The 17,887-nt window shown below is 54.4% G+C and overlaps 1 protein-coding gene across 4 annotated transcripts in view; it reads right to left on the bottom strand.

The window, feature by feature from the left end:
• AP2A2 (adaptor related protein complex 2 subunit alpha 2) overlaps positions 1-17,887 on the bottom strand; it is a 65,297-nt gene that overhangs the window by 24,556 nt on the left and 22,854 nt on the right. For 3 of the 4 annotated variants that reach the window (XM_057552439.1, XM_057552440.1, XM_007171170.2), the window contains exons 2-5: positions 14,007-14,075; positions 4,790-4,932; positions 3,207-3,400; positions 53-182 (exon numbers count right to left, since the gene is read on the bottom strand). In XM_057552439.1, the coding sequence (XP_057408422.1) occupies positions 53-182; positions 3,207-3,400; positions 4,790-4,932; positions 14,007-14,075 (536 nt within the window). The remainder of the gene's footprint in view (positions 1-52; positions 183-3,206; positions 3,401-4,789; positions 4,933-14,006; positions 14,076-17,887) is intronic. The other variant, XM_057552441.1, reaches the window with a different exon arrangement.

Raw genomic sequence — 17,887 nt, 5'->3', positions numbered from 1 at the left:
CGGAAGAGGCTGCTCCACGGGAGGGGCGGCAGCCTGGCCCAGGGGCACCTACCAAATGCTGGTCGTTGAGGAGGTGCACCACGCGGGACGTCCAGTCGCCCATGGGGACGAGGTCGGGGGACGTCCTGTACAAGCGCAGCAGGCACAGGGCGGCGCTCTGCTTCACGCTGTCCATGGCGTCTCTGCAAGGCAGACAGCAGTCACTCCTGCGCCCAGCCGGCGGCCCGGCCCAGAGCCCACGGACAACCCCCCGAGTCACCACGGGAGCAGAGGCGCACCCGTGCGGGGGCTGCAGGGACACTCAGGGCAAGGCCGCTTCAAGCTCTCCACGCAACAAGCTCAGGCCCACCTCCCGCGCTGGGTCTTGGTGGGGACCACGCCTGCACAGTGACAGACAGCCGTCCGCTCGAGGGGCCGCCTCCACGGACGTCGCCCCGCACACGGTGGACGGGAAGGGGTCCTGCCACCGTTAACCTGCCCCTCGCCGAAGCAGCGATCCCCAAGTGCCGTGCACGACCTCAGCTACGCAGGCTGACAGCTAACGTTCCAAGGACTGATTAACTGAATTACAGTATTTTTTAAGCTCACTTAATAACACACAGTCCAAAGGGGAGAGTATCAGAGAGCCTTGCACGGCCATGGAGCTGCGTGTCCACCTAGAGATCTCCTCCGCTACACACCGGGCGGGCGCGGGAGCACACGGGAAGGCCCGGGAACAACTGCAGCTACGCCGGGCAAGGGGCGTCTGGAAGGTTTCCTGTCCTGGTTTTCGTGCTGACCGAGGACAGAGGTGGTCCCAACGCTGTTTACCCCTCCTCCTCCCGAACCCCAGCCAAACGCTGCCATGCAGCCAGGCAAGCGGCAGGCCCACCGAGGAGCGTTCCAGAGGAGGCCATCAAAATACACCTGAGAAGAACCTGTCCACGCCCCCTAAGCGCTGACAGAAGCAGTGGGGTTCCTGTTCCGTGGAGGGAAGAGCAGGGTCTGGGGGCTGTCATTACCATTTACCTCCTTTTAGCTTTTTTATTCCTAAATAACTCCCAACGGATATGACAAACCCCTAAACTGCCCCCCATTCCATGCCAAAAAAAAATCACTTCAGTAAAAACCTCTCTCGGATGTAAACCCTCTGGGGAGCAGGGGGAGACACCCGTCCCTCTCTCTGGCCCCGCGCCGCATGCACCAGGAGCAGCGGGCAGCGGCAACCTCCAGGCCTCGCGGCCTCCTGGGCGTCTGCCGTCTGCGCCCACACACTGCAGCTGAAAGAAGCCGGCCGGTTTCTACCGCGGGGCCTACCAGCTGGCGGCCCACCCTGCCCGTACAGCCTCTCCTGGTGGGAACACCGGAGGACGGTGCGAGGCAAGGAGACCGCTGCCCCCTGAGCTTCAACTCTGTCTCCAGTCGGGGCCCAGAGCTCAGTCCCGGCCTGGAGGGCGCCCCATCGTCCCTCCCTCCCCGACCTCCCGGCTCTGCCCCGCCGCCCTCAGCCTTGCAGCTCCACGCCCGGGCACCTCCGTCCCCACAACTCCACTTTGAGTCTATTGGGTCGCTGGATTTCAAGCGTTGGTCATTTTTTTCAAGGAGGGCTTGCAGGTCCACACAACCTGAGCTTCTGGGGGGAGAGTGGCTGCCTGTGATGCTGACGCTGAGAGAACGAGGCCGGCTCCCCGCACACCCGTCGGCTCCCCGCACACCCGTCGCGATCTTCCTGCTGCAGGCTCTCTTCTCCACCTTGGGTTCGGCCCCTCCAGGCTGTGTCTCAGCACGCACCCTTCCGTGTCCGTTCAACCCGCAGTGCAATCCACCCTTTACTTCAGGGAAGTGTTCTGGAATTATCTGAACACTTGCAGAGATTACCTCTATTTTACATTTCACTCATCCAACAGGTATGTATTTACCGAGCCCAGGGAGCTTGCTTCTGAAAGCAGAGACCGGCAACCCGCAGCCAGGTTAACTGTGCCCCGGGCGGGGGCGGGCGCGGGGCTGGAGGATGGGGTCCAGACACAGCCGCCTCCTGACCGGCTCCAACCTCCAGCCCCGCCTGCCCCTCAGGCCCACTCTGATCACACCGCGTCTTTCTCCCACCTCAGTGACTTGATTCTCGGGGCACCCGCTGTGTTCTCTGCGTCTTGCGGTTCACAGGCATGTAACGGTGTCGCCTTGGTTCTCCACGTGCTTGCTCAGCTCTGCCACGCCTCTCCTGTGCTCGTGCTACTGGGGGTCCACCACCTCTGAGCTCTCAGGTTCGGGAACGCGTTTTCCATCAGGCAGTCCCGCAGCCTCTCTTCCAGCCTGGCTCCTGCGTCTGCCTCTGGTGCGACACCCGGTGGCACTCCTCCAGGCCTGCAGCCACACAGCCGACCCTCCCCGGGCCTGTGGCCACCCTGCCACCGCACTGCCTCTTGCTCACGGCCCAGGTGCTCAGCCTGGCACAGCTGCCACCTCGGGCTGACCATTCTCTGTGCACCGCAGGGCGTGTAGCTGCATGCCTGGCCTCCACCCGTGAGATGCCAGGAAGACACCCGTTGTGGTGACAACCAAACGTGCTGGGGCAACAGCACTCACTGAGAACCCCGCGTCTACACCACGTGCTCTGGCGAGGTGTGGGCGCGCTTCCCGACACCCCCCGGCCTCTCCACGGCGCTGCCCGTGGGTCGTTCCCGCGTCCCCGTGGCCAGAGGCGCTGGGAGGTGCCGAGCCCCGCTCCATGTGCTCGCGGGTCGTCCCAGAGAAGCCAGTCCCCTGAGTCCTGACGCGCCCCCTGGGCTGGGACCCCTATCCAGCCAGGCGTGCCGCCCGGGTGTGGGCTCTGGCTCACCCTCCCAAGGCGCAGAGCGTCCTGGAACAGGACGGGGGGCACGGCAGAGCCCAGCCCGGCACAGCACTGTTGGAAACTCTTCCAGACCTGCCTGCTCAGCCCCTCAGCTTCCCTCCAGACTGGAGAGGATGGGGGTGCGGGGTGCTGGGAAGTCTCAGGATTGGGGTGCGCGAACGTTTCTGGGAAAGGGCGAGAAGGGGCCCCGTGCCTGCAGGACGGCCGCGCTCCCTCTGCCTGGACGGAAGGTCCACCTGGCCTCCCCGTCTCCCCACCACGTAAGACGTGAGACGGGGAGGTTAGCGCACTCCGTAAATCCTTCAGCGGTCACGCAGTTGATCTACTTAACATGAGAGGTGGCCACACTCTCAACAGGGCACCGGACACATACCCGGCTACGAGGATTTTAGGGATCTCCCCCGCGAACGCCTCGGCCATCTCCCGGCTGCCCACGTTGGCGATGCAGTGCAGGGCCAGGCCTGTGAAGGTGGGGTTGCGGCTGCCCAGGTCGTTCTTGACGGCGTTGTTGATCAGGCGGATCAGCTCCGAGTTGGAGTTCACCAGCACCGAGATGAACAGGTAGCCCTAGGTTCCAGAGGGGCGAGAGCACAGCGCTCGCGACGGCCCGCGCGCCCCACACTCCAGGCAGACGTGCTCGGCCCTCGGCGAGCCCCAGCACCGTCTCAGTCTGCTCGGGGCGCTGCCGCCGGCAGGCCACGGAGGACCCAGCTGCCTTCCGCTGAACGTGCCAGCTCTGCCCCCAGATTCCGCCGCGAACGATTCTGTGGGATGAACCTAAGAGGCACTGTCCCCACCGGCATCAGACACCTTGGTGCCCCCCATCCCACTCACTCATCCACGGGGACCTGTGCTCACCACAGCCTGAACAGGACGGAAAGGCCTGCCTCAGCTGGAACGGGGACACTATGGTGATTTCCAGCAACCCGGCTGACTGCCGTTCTCCCCTCTCTCCACTCCGTCTCTGGGCCCCAGCTTCTGCTTACCACCAGGCCAAATTCCAGCCCCTTGTCACCCCCACTGTCCACGCCCTCCCCACGCAGGGGCACGCTGACCTCTCAGCCCCCGTCGGTCTCAGGAGGAGCTCACCTCCTTCTCTGGGTTCCAGCCGCTCCACCCTTCCACGTACGCGCCTTGACTGGGTGCTGCTGCTCTGTCTGCCCTGGCCCCCGGTGCACCCCTTGGCCTCAGTCTCAGCTCAGGACGCCCCCCCGGAAGCCCTCCCTATTAGCCACCCGCCTCTCAGGGTCCGGAGGGTTCTACACGCCTCTTTCACTGGGCACTGCCCACAGCTCTATTCTCTGTGTACGGGGCTGTCTGATGCCGTCTCCCCCCTGGAACAGAGCAGGGTCCACACCTGCTTATGGGCATATGTCCCCAGGGACCCCCAGCACACTGCTGGGTCCGGCAGACACCCGATAAATTCCTGTTGAGTAAATACCAATACTTAACAGAACTCCTGGGGCATTTAGGGTATTTTTTCACTTTCTGTAAGTTAAATTTTTGGACAAGAGGAAAATGTTACTTTGTAACACTCAAGAAAACATACAAATAACGTTACTCCAAGAGAATGCAGGGCTACAATTACAAAGCCTGGGGTGGGCAGGGCCCAGGCACCCGGCCAGCTGGGAGCAAGGCGAGGACCCCCACCTGCCCTTGGCTCTCAAACCATGTGGGTGTGGGGCCTGGTTCAGAAACAGGCAGTGGCCGGAGGGGCCACTGGGTGAACTCATCTGGGACACGCATCAGCAAGGCGCTGAGGGGAAGGAAACGCTCTTCTCTGCCCTCTAAGGCGGACCCATGGGAAACGGCACCCCTCGCGTCAAACGGGGGTTTGGTGCAGCTCCCGCCTAAACCCACGGGAAATCCCCAGACTAGACAGAAGGTGCAGAGAAAGAGCAAGACACTGAACGGCCACCTGATGAGAAGAAACCCCCCCCACCCCCGCGCACTCACGATCTGCTTCTCGGTGTATCTGTTGGAGCTGAGCAGGTTCACGGCCTCCATGTGCCCAAAGTCAATGTCGTGGCCCAGGAGGAAGATGAAGAGCAGCTTGCACACATACTTCTTCTTGCTGTAGCCGTCCAGGGCCTTGTCGCCTGTGGAAAGGAGGCGGGGGCAGGGCAGAAACAAGACAGCGGGACATGCGGGGCCGGCCTCCAGGAGGCCAGCGTCGTGCGTGCACGGTGTTGCTAAGCCAGGTGCTGCACGTCGGAATCCTAATGTCTGGCTTCCCTTACAAAACAGAAGCCAGAACCCCTGCCTGGCAGCCGGAGCGCGGCCTTCCCAGGACGGCCCCGGGGCCTCGCTCCCACCCGCCACAACCTTGCCAGGGCCACCCTGTCTTAACCAGCAGCTTAATCTTTTAAACACGTTTACTAATTTAGGCAGGCAGGTGAACACATTCTAAATAATCTTTCATTACACCCAGTTTTCGAACAAATCACCCACCCTAAAAGTCACACACAAAAGGACCAGAAGGGCTTCTGTGTCTTCACCCTAATCACAGCACGACTACGCCTCTCACAGGAGACCACAGCAAGGCGGCTTCAGGACGTGTCGCTGGCAGAATATAAGATGCCATTTTAAAAAGGACCACTAAACACTGCCATTTTAAATACCAGAGGTTCTTATTTCCCCCGAGAAGTGTAAGACGTTCCTTAGCAGACTACAAAGGTGACAACCAGAGAGTCCGGCCGCCTTCCGAGCATCACAGTGACGCCACCGCCAGGGCGTCAAGGACCGGACACGGGAACCAGGACGACAAGGACAGCAAAGCTCCTCATGGTAAGGGGTCAGGTCACTCGTGCTCCAGGGACAAGCGCTGGCCGACCTCAAAGCGCTGCCTAGAAGAAAGACCCCCCACCAAGATTTCCCGGGGTGACAGTGGATCACGAGTCAGCCAGCCAGCTGGACACCTTACACTGGGGAGCTCTGAGAAACCCTCCCTCCTTCCCAGCAGCAAACTGGCATATGGTTTAATGACCAAACAACATAACGTCAGACCAGGTCTGGCTCCCACCCCCACCCCCACTCGCTCATCTGCCTGCTGCACTCGAGGAGCCCAGCTCTGTCACTTCCTGGCTGGGACCCGTCCCCGTCTCCGTGGGAGAGCATCTGCAGACGCAGGACACGCAGCCCACGGCAAGCAGCAGCCCCCCATCTCCTACCCACCCGGCCACCCCTCAAGAACCAGCCTGAATTCCATCACCTCTGGAAGCCTCCTTTGACAAGCAAGCCAAAAGTGCCGCCCCCTCCTCTCACCCCCTGGAGAGTGGTCCCTGCCACTCAGAGCCCAGGGAACGGCCGGCCAGACTGTGTGCTGGATGCGGCCTGGAGGCCCAAGGGGCTCCTTCTCTGCTGCTTCAGGACCTGGACCCAGGGTCCCTCCCACAGCCCTGCCCAACGCTGGGAGACTTACAGACGCACGCACTTGAAGGCCAAGCGCACAGGAAGGTGAGGGCCACAGCGCAGGCAAGAACAGTCAAGGGTCTCGGCCCCGGTGCTGCCGTGACACGGGATAAGAGCCAGTGTCTCTAGGAAAACGCATCTGAGCCCTGGTGACCAAATCCTTCTGGAGGACTTTTAACTGTGATCCTTTTTCACCCTTTCTCTCACTGAGACTGGCGTTCAACCCTGACCCTAACCCTCAACGAGTATCTTCTTATGTTCAAAGAAGTAAACAGACTAAGATGCCGAGGATGGACAAGGAAGGTGCCCCTGCCATTTTCTGGAGCTCAGCTGAAGCACCCCGTGGGCTGTGAGATGCTTCAGAACTGCTGGTACCAGGGTGTTAACCCTTCCCTCCCCGGCATCCCCACAGACCTGGGTGTCGTCTTCATTCTCCATAGCACGTAACTGAATTCAGTCGTTAAAAAAGGGAAATGCAAATTAAAACCACAGTAAGGTGTCACTGCACACCCACTAGAAACACCAAGATTTAAAAGATTAACCATACCACGTGCTGGTAAGAATGTGGAGGGACTGGGAACTCACACACGGCTGGCGGGGGCACAGAATGATGCAGCCACTCTGGAAAACGTGTGGCAGGTTCTTAAAAGGTTAAACATCCACCTTCCACGTGGCCCGGCCACTCCATCCCCAGGTACCTTCCCAATGGGAACGACACCAGGCGTCCACACAAGTCCCGCACACCAGGACTCACGGCAGCTCCACGCCTAGCCGTCAGCACAGGAACAAACCCAGACGCCCACGCTGGCGAGCCAGCACACCGTGGGGCAACCCACCACGACGTGGGCAAACCCCAAACGCAAACGCAAGTCACAGCAAGCAGACACCAGAGGCCTCGCGCTGCCCGATTCCTTTCATGAGAAATTTCTAGGAAGAGCAGAAGTGCGATGACAGAAAGCAGATCAGGGGCTGCTGGGGGCTAGGGAGGGGGTTAGGTGCAAAGGGACACGAGGGAACATTTTGGGGGTGGGAATGTTCTCTGTTTTGTCTGTGGGGGTGGGTGCACAAACACACGCATTTTTGCCAAAATTCAAAGCGCACGCTTAAAACAAGTGAACTTTATTGTGAGCAAATTGTATATCAGAAAACCAATTTTTAAAAAATTACTGTCAAAATATCCCAGGAAAAAAAGAAGAGCAAAAGATGAAAGAACACGGGCAAGGGGCTTCCCTGGTGGCGCAGTGGTTAAGAATCCGCCTGCCAATGCAGGAGACATGGGTTCGAGCCCTGGTCCGGGAGGATCCCACATGCCGCAAAGCAGCTGGGCCCGCGCACCACAACTACCAAGCCTGCGCTCTAGAGTCCCGCGAACCACAACTACTGAGCCCACGTGCCACAACTACTGAAGCCCACACACCTAGAGCCCGTGCTCCGCAACAAGAGAAGCCACCACAACGAGAAGCCGGCACACTGCGGCAAAGAGTGGCCCCCACTCGCCACAACTAGAGAAAGCCTGTGCACAGCAACAAAGACCCAACACAGCCAAAAATAAATAAATAAAATAAATAAATTTATTTAAAAAAAAAAAGAACATGGGCAAAATGACGGCAAGCGGTGAAGCCAGGTGACGGCCGCCAGGCGGGGAAGGGAACAGCGCCCCCCCATACGTATACGTTCGCGTTCCCTCGATAAAATGGGGTGGCTTTTCCAAGTCTTTCTATACCTGTAAAAACATACATTCTTTACGGAAACGCTTTTTATTCATCCTTCTACCCCTGGCACCTGGGACTGAGTGAGCGCCCAGCAGTGAACGAGCAAGTGAGCGTCTGTTACCTGGTAAACCTCCGAAGGCCACCAGCCAGAAGACATTCTCCCACCTCTGGGCAGGACAACACAACAGCTGTTTTCTAGAGGTTCCAAGGTTGAGGGCAGGCCCACTACAGCCCTAATGACCTCCCACTCGGCGGCTTCCACAAGCAGGCCGGCCGGGCTGGCGGGTGTGCAGGGCAGGGCAGGGTGGGCGCCCCACCCACAAGGGGCTCTGGGCCTGCCCGGGGAGACGAGCTTAGGCTAGAAGGTGACGCCACGTCCTCCCTCAGCGGTCGAGAGCGCACATGAGGGCATGGCCTGGCTCTGTCAAGGGCAAGGCTTTCACACGGGTGCTGCCCTGAGGCCCCGGGCCCTGCCCCAGCGTCACCACCTTTGTGTGTCTGCCGTCAAGGACTCCACCAGATGCCACGGCCACCTGCAGCCTGTGCACTCACCTGCACGCCCACTTCACCTTTCCTCCGTCTGCGTCCGGGACCATTTGTCTCTGGTCCGAAGCACATCCTTTAGACTCTCCTTCAGCACAGGCCTTCTGATGGGAAACTCTCCTTTTCTGTCTGGCAAAGGTCTTTTTTAGCCTCATTCTTAAAGGACATTGTTAGCCAGCTACTACTGTCCAGCACTTTGGGACCATCCTCCGCTCCGCTGCCCCTCGTCCCTGTGACAAGTCGGCTTCCACGAGGCCCCTGTGAAGACGGCCCATCTCCTCCCCCTCTGGCAACTTCAAAGATTTCCCGTCTTGGGTTTCTGCATTTTCACAATAGCGTGTCTAGGTGTAGATTTCATCTTATTTATTTATTGTAACTGTGTTTATTGAATCTGAGGTTTAGTGCATTTCATGAATTCTGGAAAGTTCTGTCACACCAGCCCCCCTTTCCTCCCAGGAGGTCACTTAACCCTGCAGGCCTTTGGACCACACGACTGTGTCTCTCACCCGCTCTGCTGCTTTGCATTCAGGACGGGCTGTTTCCTTACCCATCTTTCAGAACACGCCTCTGGTTATAGCCACCCGAGTTCTTCATTTTAGTTCTGCATCTTTCAGTTCTAGAATTTCCATTTGGTCTTATTTCAAAATGTGCTATGTCACTTTTTATACTTCCCAAGCTTCCCACTGAAACTTTCAAGTTCGTCTTTTATTTCTTTAAAAACAGTAAACCTAGTTCTTCACTGTAATCTGAACCTGGTCTCGGAGGCCTCTGTGATTCTGTTTCTGCTTTCTCTGCTGGTTCTTGCTGTGCAGTCTTGACTCTTTGCGTGCCTGACTGTCCGTGACTAGGTGCTGGACAACATCCTTGAGAAGCTACCTGTAGGAATCACTCAGCCTGTGATGGTAACCTCTTCCTCCAGAGGACTGCGTGCGAAGTCCCGCTGCAGGTCTGGGGCAGGACGGGCTCGCTCCCGGGTCTCTCCTACCCTAAGGGCACTGCCTTTAGGGCCTCAGTTTAAAATGGAAGAAGGCCTCACGCTGTGGGCTCTGGGATGGCTCCCCTCCTAGACCCCAGCTACTCAACCTCAGCGCTGGGCCTCCTCAGGCCAGCTGGTTCTGGGGGGCTGTCCCGTGTGCAGTGGGGTGTCCGGCGGCCTCCCTGGCCTCCAGCCACTAGATGGCAGCAGCACGCCCATCCCCAGTCCCCACGGCCTTTGTCCCCTGGGGGCAAAATCACCCTGATGGACAACCGCCCCTCTAGACACTGAAGGTCACCCAAACCAGGCTCTGTTTCAGGGCTGCTCCCCTGGGGTTAGCAAACTCCCTCCCGGCACAGAGAGACGAGTGCTCTGCTTGCTTTCGTGGGCCACGAGTTCTCTTCTCTTCTTGCTCTATGATGCTTTCAAGATTTTTTTAATACCGTGTCTCTTTTTAAGCCGCTTCCAGTGGAAGAGTTGCTTGAGGTGTGCGCTAGCCGACGTGGCAGCTTCAGCCGCGTGGGGCTACTGAGTACTTGGCCTGCACTGGTCTGAACTGCATGTGTTCCATGCGGGACGTTCCAAAGACCGGGCATGAAAAACATGTAAAATATCTCAATAACCTTTTCTACGCATTACATGCTGCAATGATAATATTTTAGGTACACTAGATTAAATAAAATATATTAAATTTAGTTTCATCTGCTGCTTCTTACTCTTTTTTAATGTGGCTACCAGCAAACTGAGAATTCAGCGTGTGCCTGCGTTTCCGGTGGACAGCACGGACGGAGAAGTGCACGTGCAGCCCCCAGAGCGCATACTTCTGAGAACAAGGAGTAGGTTTTCCCTTGTCTGCTGCCACTCAGGGCACACACGCTCCATAAATGCCAACTGGTTAACAGAGAAGAGCGAGCCTCCTTCCCTACCCAGAAGGGCTCAGCTGAGACAGGTTAACAGAGAAGAGCGAGCCTCCTTCCCTACCCAGAAGGGCTCAGCTGAGACAGGCTCGGGGGGCAGAAGAAACTACAGAAGTCGTTTGTCCCCAAACATTTAAAGACAGTTTGAAGGTTCACCCTCTTCTAACCACATGGTGAACATCTCTTAGGCGCTGTGTTCCTCCCCAGGAATGCGCCCGTGTCTCCACACACACGCACACAGTTGCAGCAGCGGACACCACCCGCCCCTTCAGCGGAGGCCTGGAGGTGCCGGGAGTGGGTCAGCTCTGTCGGGGTCAGGATCTGCCTTCCTTGGCTTACGAGCCACGGCCAAGCAACGTCCCCAGCCCGTGCCAGACCCTCTACCAGGCAGTCTGCACTCCGAAGCTCCCTCGAGGGCTAGTGACAACGCTGACAGACCAACACCTCTATCTGCGGCGTCCCCTGCCTCCAGCCAACCTGCTTCCTCTGTTTCTAATCCGCGGTGTCACTCTCTAGTCAATCTTCCGTCCTCCAACCCCATCGCAGGGCCTGCTTCACAGAGAACCCAGCCTGAGGCCATCAGCACCCCATTTAACGGCTGGGAAAAGAGGCGCAGAGGGGTTAAGTCGCTCAACAGGGTAACCCAGCTAGTAACTGGCTATCAGAGCAGGTGCGAGCTGGGGGTAGTCAGGGCAGCCTAGCTCTCACCACCACATTATACGCTCCCTTTCAGGAAGCAGTGGACGTTCCAGACCCCTCACCAGAGAAGATACACAGACGGCAGATGAACACGCGAGAGGATGCGCCACGTCACAGGTCATCAGGGGAATGCGTACGATAAAATACGATAAATGCGTACGATAAAATACGATAAATGCGCACGATAAAATACGATAAATGCGCACGATAAAATACGATAAATGCGCACGATAAAATACGATAAATGCGCACGATAAAATACGATAAATGCGCACGATAAAATACGATAAATGCGCACGATAAAATACGATAAATGCGCACGATAAAATGCGCACGATAAAATACGATAAATGCGCACGATAAAATACGATAAATGCGCACGATAAAATACGATAAAATGCGTACGATAAAATACGATAAATGCGTACGATAAAATACGATAAATGCGCATGATAAAATACGATAAATGCGCACGATAAAATACGATAAATGCGCACGATAAAATACGATAAATGCGCACGATAAAATGCGCACGATAAAATACGATAAATGCGCACGATAAAATACGATAAATGCGCACGATAAAATACGATAAATGCGCACGATAAAATACGATAAAATGCATATGATAAAATACGATAAATGCGCACGATAAAATACGATAAATGCGCACGATAAAATACGATAAATGCGCACGATAAAATACGATAAATGCGCACGATAAAATACGATAAATGCGCACGATAAAATACGATAAAATGCGTACGATAAAATACGATAAAATGCGTACGATAAAATATGATAAATGCGTACGATAAAATATGATAATTGCGTACGATAAAATGCATATGATAAAATGCATGATAAAATATTATAAAATGCATATGATAAAATGCATACGATAAAATATTATAAAATGCATATGATAAAATATTATAAAATGCATATGATAAAATGCATATGATAAAATATTATAAATGCATATGATATAAAATAGTGTGTACAGATACCTCTACACACTATCGCAGCAGCTCAAATCCAGACACTGACGACACCAAATGCAGCGAGGACGTGGAGCAACAGGAACTCTCGTCCAGCGCTGGTGGGGACGCGAATGGTGCAGCCACTGGGGGGGACAGCTGGGCAGTTTCTTACAAAACTACACATACCCTCACCATGTGATCAGCAATCATGCTCCTTGGTATTTACCCAAAGGAGCTGAAAACTTACGTCCACACTAAAACCTGCACACTGATGTTTTTAGCAATTTTATTCATAATTGCCAAAACTTGAAAACAACCAAGACGTCCTTCAATAGGTGGATGGATAAAGAAACTGTGGTACACTGGACAGTGGAATATTATCCAGCTAAAAAGGAATGAGCTGTCAGGCCACTAAAAGACATGAAGGAACCTTAAATGTGTATAACTAAGTGAAAGAAGGCAACGGGAAAAGGCCATACACCATATGCTTCTAACTCTGTGACATTCTGGAAAAGGCAAAACTACCAAGACAGTAAAGAGGTTAGTGGTCGCCAGGGGTCGAGGGAGGGAGAGATGAATAAGGAGAGCCAAGAGGATCCTAGGGCAGTGAAAGTGCTCTGTGTGAGACTATAATGCTGGGCACTGTCGGCGTACATCTGTGCACACCCACAGAACGTACAACACGAAGGGACCCTAACGTGAAGTATCGATTTGGGGTGACGATGACGTGCCCATGTAGGTTCACTGTGACCAATGAACTGCTCTGGTAGGGAAGCAGATAATGGGGAGGCTGTGCATGTGTGGGGACGGGGCGGGTACAAGAAATCTCTGTACCTTCCTCTCAATTTTGCTGGGAACCTAAACTGCTCTATAAAAAATTAAGTCTAAATATAAAAAAATTTTTTAAGCAATGAAAGTTATAGACCACCCCCCACATACACACACACACACACACACACACACACACACACACAAAACCAAACCATTTCACATACAATTTCAGAGTTTCACAGACCTTCTTAGCGGATCCTTGGGCCTGGTTAACAGTAAAGCATAATACCTTCCGAGGGCTCAGCAGGGGATATATGTTAGTAACAACTCAAATTCCACGAGTGTTCGCATCATCTGATCACACAGGACATCCATTCTCAAACCCTGAAAAAGCTCCCACCCCAAGAAACCCTGTCTTCTGCTGCCCCCCGTTCCCTGGGGCTCGGTCCTGGCCCCCTCCTCTACTCATTCTTTCTGGGCAATTTCAGTCACTCCCGTGGCTAACGTCTGCTCAGAGACTTGAACGAGGTCTCAAATCTGTAAAACTCAACTGAAAAATTAAGGCTTAAGGGATTAACCAGTCTTTCATAAACATGTCCCAAGACTGAAACTCTACACTTGACAAGTCCTCAAAGTGAGGGTGCTCAGGGGAGGCGCCCGCCCCAAAACCTGGCTCGCAGAGCAGCTGTCTCCCTGAGCGGATTCGACAACGTGGTGCGTCACCCACCGCCGCAGAGGAAGACACGTCCACGTTGGACGAGCTTAGGGGACCGTGCAGGACTCCTACGCAGAGCAGTTCCCCCCCCGAGACGCACACCCTGCATCAGGTCCACTGGCTCACGCACTCCGGCACCCTGCGGAGCCGAGCCCGGGGCGGGGGGGGGGGGGGGGGGGGGGGACAGCCGCTCTAGACAAGCGTCCTTCCAGCTCCAGGAAAAGGCTGGTCCCAGGAGGGGACCCGCTGTCTGATCAATTCTACACAAACCATCGAACGACTCCAGACTAACCACTGGCTTGACTTGAAACGCCAACAAAGCCAGGACAGTAACGGTGCTGCCACCTTCACTTTGGTTTGAAGCAAAAAAGAAATAAAGATGAGATGAAGTCCCTACTTCATAAACTTGACAAAAGAACATTTCATGGCAAAGATTCAACACTTACCTTTAAACTTTGATCTAATGTTTGCCAGCTCTTTGTTTATTCTCTTTATTTCTGCTTCTTTACTTTTGCCTAAAAAAAGAGAACACAAATGCATCTTGCTTTAACTGATTTCTAAACAAACACCCACTCCCTGACAAAACAGACACATCAGAATTAAATGCAGAATCACGGCTCTTAGGAGCCCAAGGAAAGAAGCAACCGGCCTCCACCTGAAGCCAGGCAGGAGGTGGGTGAGGCAGAAGCCGGGCTCTGACCCAGTCTGGTGCGGCCCCTCCCCGCCAGGACTGGCAAGTCCACGAAGCCCCCAGGGGAGAGGGGAGTTGCCACCCCACAGCACACGTTTAGCTCTGCCTTTTCGCCACAGTCCTGGACCTGGAGACTCTCAAAGCAGTGCTAGCTATCATCAGCAGCTACTAGTTTACTCCTAAAATTGACTTTTACTGCCACAGATAATTTTAAAAAGTATAAAGGTTTAACTACTGTAGGCTTCGAATTTTCTTTCTTTATGAAATTCACCAACCTACAAAATCTGATAGGTTCACTTTCATAATATTCAATGAAGTTTGGGAATCATCCAATACATTAAAAAAGGATGGAAGGTACATTAAACAAATACATGACAGTCACACTTCCCCTACGCCCTGCATCCAGTGCTAACTCGGCCTTCCTTCAACAAGTGTTGGCACGTGTGTTCCGCTTCAGCCCACCTTGACTAGGTGTGGAAACAGGCCTAGAGAGCAGAGACCATTTTTCCAGGGCCGCACATCTTAACAAGTACTGTAAAAATGTAAGAAGCTGTTCATCACACAGGGCAGGTGAGTTGTAAGTTCACACTTGTGTAAATTTCCATCGCTTCTGGAAAGCAGGAATGAAGTTCACTATTAAAGGCCCTCCCCAGGCTAGCCCCTGGCTCGGTGACTCTATTCCCAGGGGAAGGAAAGGCTGCCACAGCAACCACCCGCACTGGAGCACTGCCAGGCTGGGGCCTCACAGGTGCCCACACGCTGGGCTCGCCAGGCCGTCCTGCAGACTCGCCGCCCACCCGCCCAGCCTCCCTCACTGCCGCTCTTGGAGCTTATCTCACCTCGCAGTGAGGCAGCCTCCCACTCCCCAGGGCACTCCCACAACACATTATCTTTCACGACTAACTCGCTAATAAACAGGGTTTAACATCTGCCCAAGTGTAACGGAACCCTCCTTTGAGCCACTCCTACCCTAGAAAGCCCCTGGCCCAGACAGGGCACAGAGGCAGGCTACCCCCAGGTGCTGTTCAAGGTGCCAGGACTTAGGTTAAAACAACACATCCTGCCCTCGGGAGCTGCCGTTCCAAGTGGGGGGGGGGGCTGCAGATCTTTAACAAAACAGGCCCGGCAGGCGGCTCTGGGGAACAGGGGGGCAGCCAGGAGGGGACCCTGACCCTCCTTCTCAGCCCTCAGTGCCCTGCGGGGAGACAGCTCCCAGCTGTGCCCACTTCCTCATCTGGAAGAGGCGCCCCGAGAACCCAAGGGGGCACTGTGTAGGGCAGCGGGCCTGATGCCCTGGGGCGGCGGGTTAAGGGCAAGTTTTTTCTTAAGTTTTCCTGAAAAAGTAACACCTTTGCTGAAGTAGGCTTTTCTGACCTGACTGAAAGGGCCACGAGAACAAGGTCATGGGCGCCTCCTGCCCACAGCCTGGCTTGAGTGTGGACGGAGCACGGCGCACAGGAGGGCCCACGTGTGTGTGCAAGTGTGCGTGCCTGCGTGTGCACATTTGTGTGCGCGTGTGCTTCTCACAAGGGTGCAGGAACCTGTGTGTCTGTGCTGCTCTCCGGTACTCACACTCTGCTCTACCCGCCCAAGCCCAAGGGAAACAGAGACCCCTGCGTGGCAGGAACTCGTGTTGTGCAGCGTCAAGACGGGTCAGATCCAGAGCAGAAATCATAAAAAGATTAGGAGGTAGTGGATAGGGGGCATCATGCTAAACAAACTACAGGGATCTATAGCTATGACCCGAGACTGGTACATCACAAAATAAAACCAAAAGCATGTAGTTTGGAGTTTAGGGGTAACCAGCAGGAGAAACAGAAGCCAATGCATAAGCTGCACTCCCTCTGTGCAACAAGACCAGGGCTGGGCAAGAAGCTAGGGCTTTCCAACCAAAGCTTTTTTAAAATCAGCCCATTTACAGCAAACACACACACATCTGTTTCAATCAGGGGAGGTCAGGCTCCCCCAGAGGAGAGGCACAGGGGTCCGAGGACAAAAGCAGACTCTGATTCACTCTGCAGCCAAGTGGAAATGACTCCGCATCTCTGAGCACAGTTCCCTCAAAAGGGAAACCACTAAAAGCCACAAGACCTCACAGCAATACATCTGGGCAAGGGGAGGTAGAAGGGAGAGCCCCAGACAGATCCGGGGGTACACGGGGCGCAGCGTGAGCACCGGGGGCTGGCACGGTGACAAGGGACAGGGAGGGCCACAGAGGCTGGTGGACAGGGCCCAGGAAAGCCCGGAAGCACCGCCTGGTGAAGACGGTGGAGGAGGGAGTCTGTGTGGCAGGAAAGCCACCTTGGACCTTGCCCCCCAACCCTGCCACAGCCCAGAGGACGAACTCCACGTGAAACAAGCAAGTTACACTCCACACAGAGACGACAAGCAAGAGGCGGAAGAGCAAAGCAACACCCAGCAGACAGACAGCGCACAGACCAGAGCAACACTGGGGCCTCCATCTCCAAACAAGCTGGAGAACAGTAAGAAAAACAGGGAAGACACTTAAAACCCCATAGAAAAACTCAGATGTTAGGTAAGAGAAATCAGGTAAATTAGAAATTTAAAAAATCATTTCAAAAATGAAGAATAAGAGGGACTTCCCTGGTGGTCCAGTGGTTAGGACCCTGCGCTCTCACTAAGGGCCCAGGTTCAATCCCTGGTCAGAGAACTAAGATCCCACAAGTTGCGTGGTGTGTCCAAAAAAAAAAAAAGAGGAATAAGAAACAGAAGGAGGGCTTCCCTGGTGGCTCAGTGGTTAAGCATCTGCCTGCCAATGCAGGGGACACGGGTTCAAGCCCTGGTCCGGGAAGATCCCACATGCCGCAGAGCAACTAAGCCCGTGTGCCACAACTACTGAGCCCGTGAGCCACAACTACTGAAGCCCACGTGCCTAGAGCCTGTGCTCCACAACAAGAGAAGCCACCGCAATGAGAAGCCCGCACACAAGAGTAGCCCCCGCTCGCCGCAACTAGAGAAAAAGCCTGCGTGCAGCAACAAAGACCCAATGCAGCCAAAAATAAATAAATTTTAAAAATAAATTAAGAAACAGAAGGAACAGAAGAAGAAATAAACACAACAGAGGTCTGGAGAGAAACAGAAGATGAAAAGAATGAAAAGAAACAAAACTATTTAAAGCAAAAAGAAATGAATAAAGAGATAAAGGATACAGGAGAAAGTAGCAAATACTGAAAATGGACAAAGATGCAGCATGTGGACAGTAGGAGTCCCTGAGGAGGACAGCCAACTGAGCAGTGCAACGGCCTAAAGCGCGTCATTTGAAAAAGCTTTCCTGAAACTAAACAAAGTAAATAAAAGATTTAAAACCACATAAAAAACCAAACCACGTACCTGGGAATACCGACCCCAAACAACACACACCAAAACATATTTTAATAAAACTATTGGACTTTAAAGAAAAAAAAAAAAAATCCTGGGAATTCCCTGGCAGTCCAGTGGTTAGGACTCTGCACTCTCACTGCCAAGGTCCAGGTTCAATCCCTGGACGGGGATCTAAGATCCCACAAGCCACACGGCACGGCCAAAAAAAAAAGAAAAAGAAAAAAAGAAGAAGAAAAAAAAAATCTTTTGAACATCTGGAAAAAAAAGCAGCTGATACAAGGAAGAAAATCAGAT

This window comes from Balaenoptera acutorostrata, chromosome 9 (assembly GCF_949987535.1).
Source record: "Balaenoptera acutorostrata chromosome 9, mBalAcu1.1, whole genome shotgun sequence".
NCBI lineage: Eukaryota > Metazoa > Chordata > Mammalia > Artiodactyla > Balaenopteridae > Balaenoptera > Balaenoptera acutorostrata.
The sequence above is the reverse complement of the archived record's forward strand: the minus strand, read 5'-3'. Positions and strand labels throughout refer to the sequence as shown.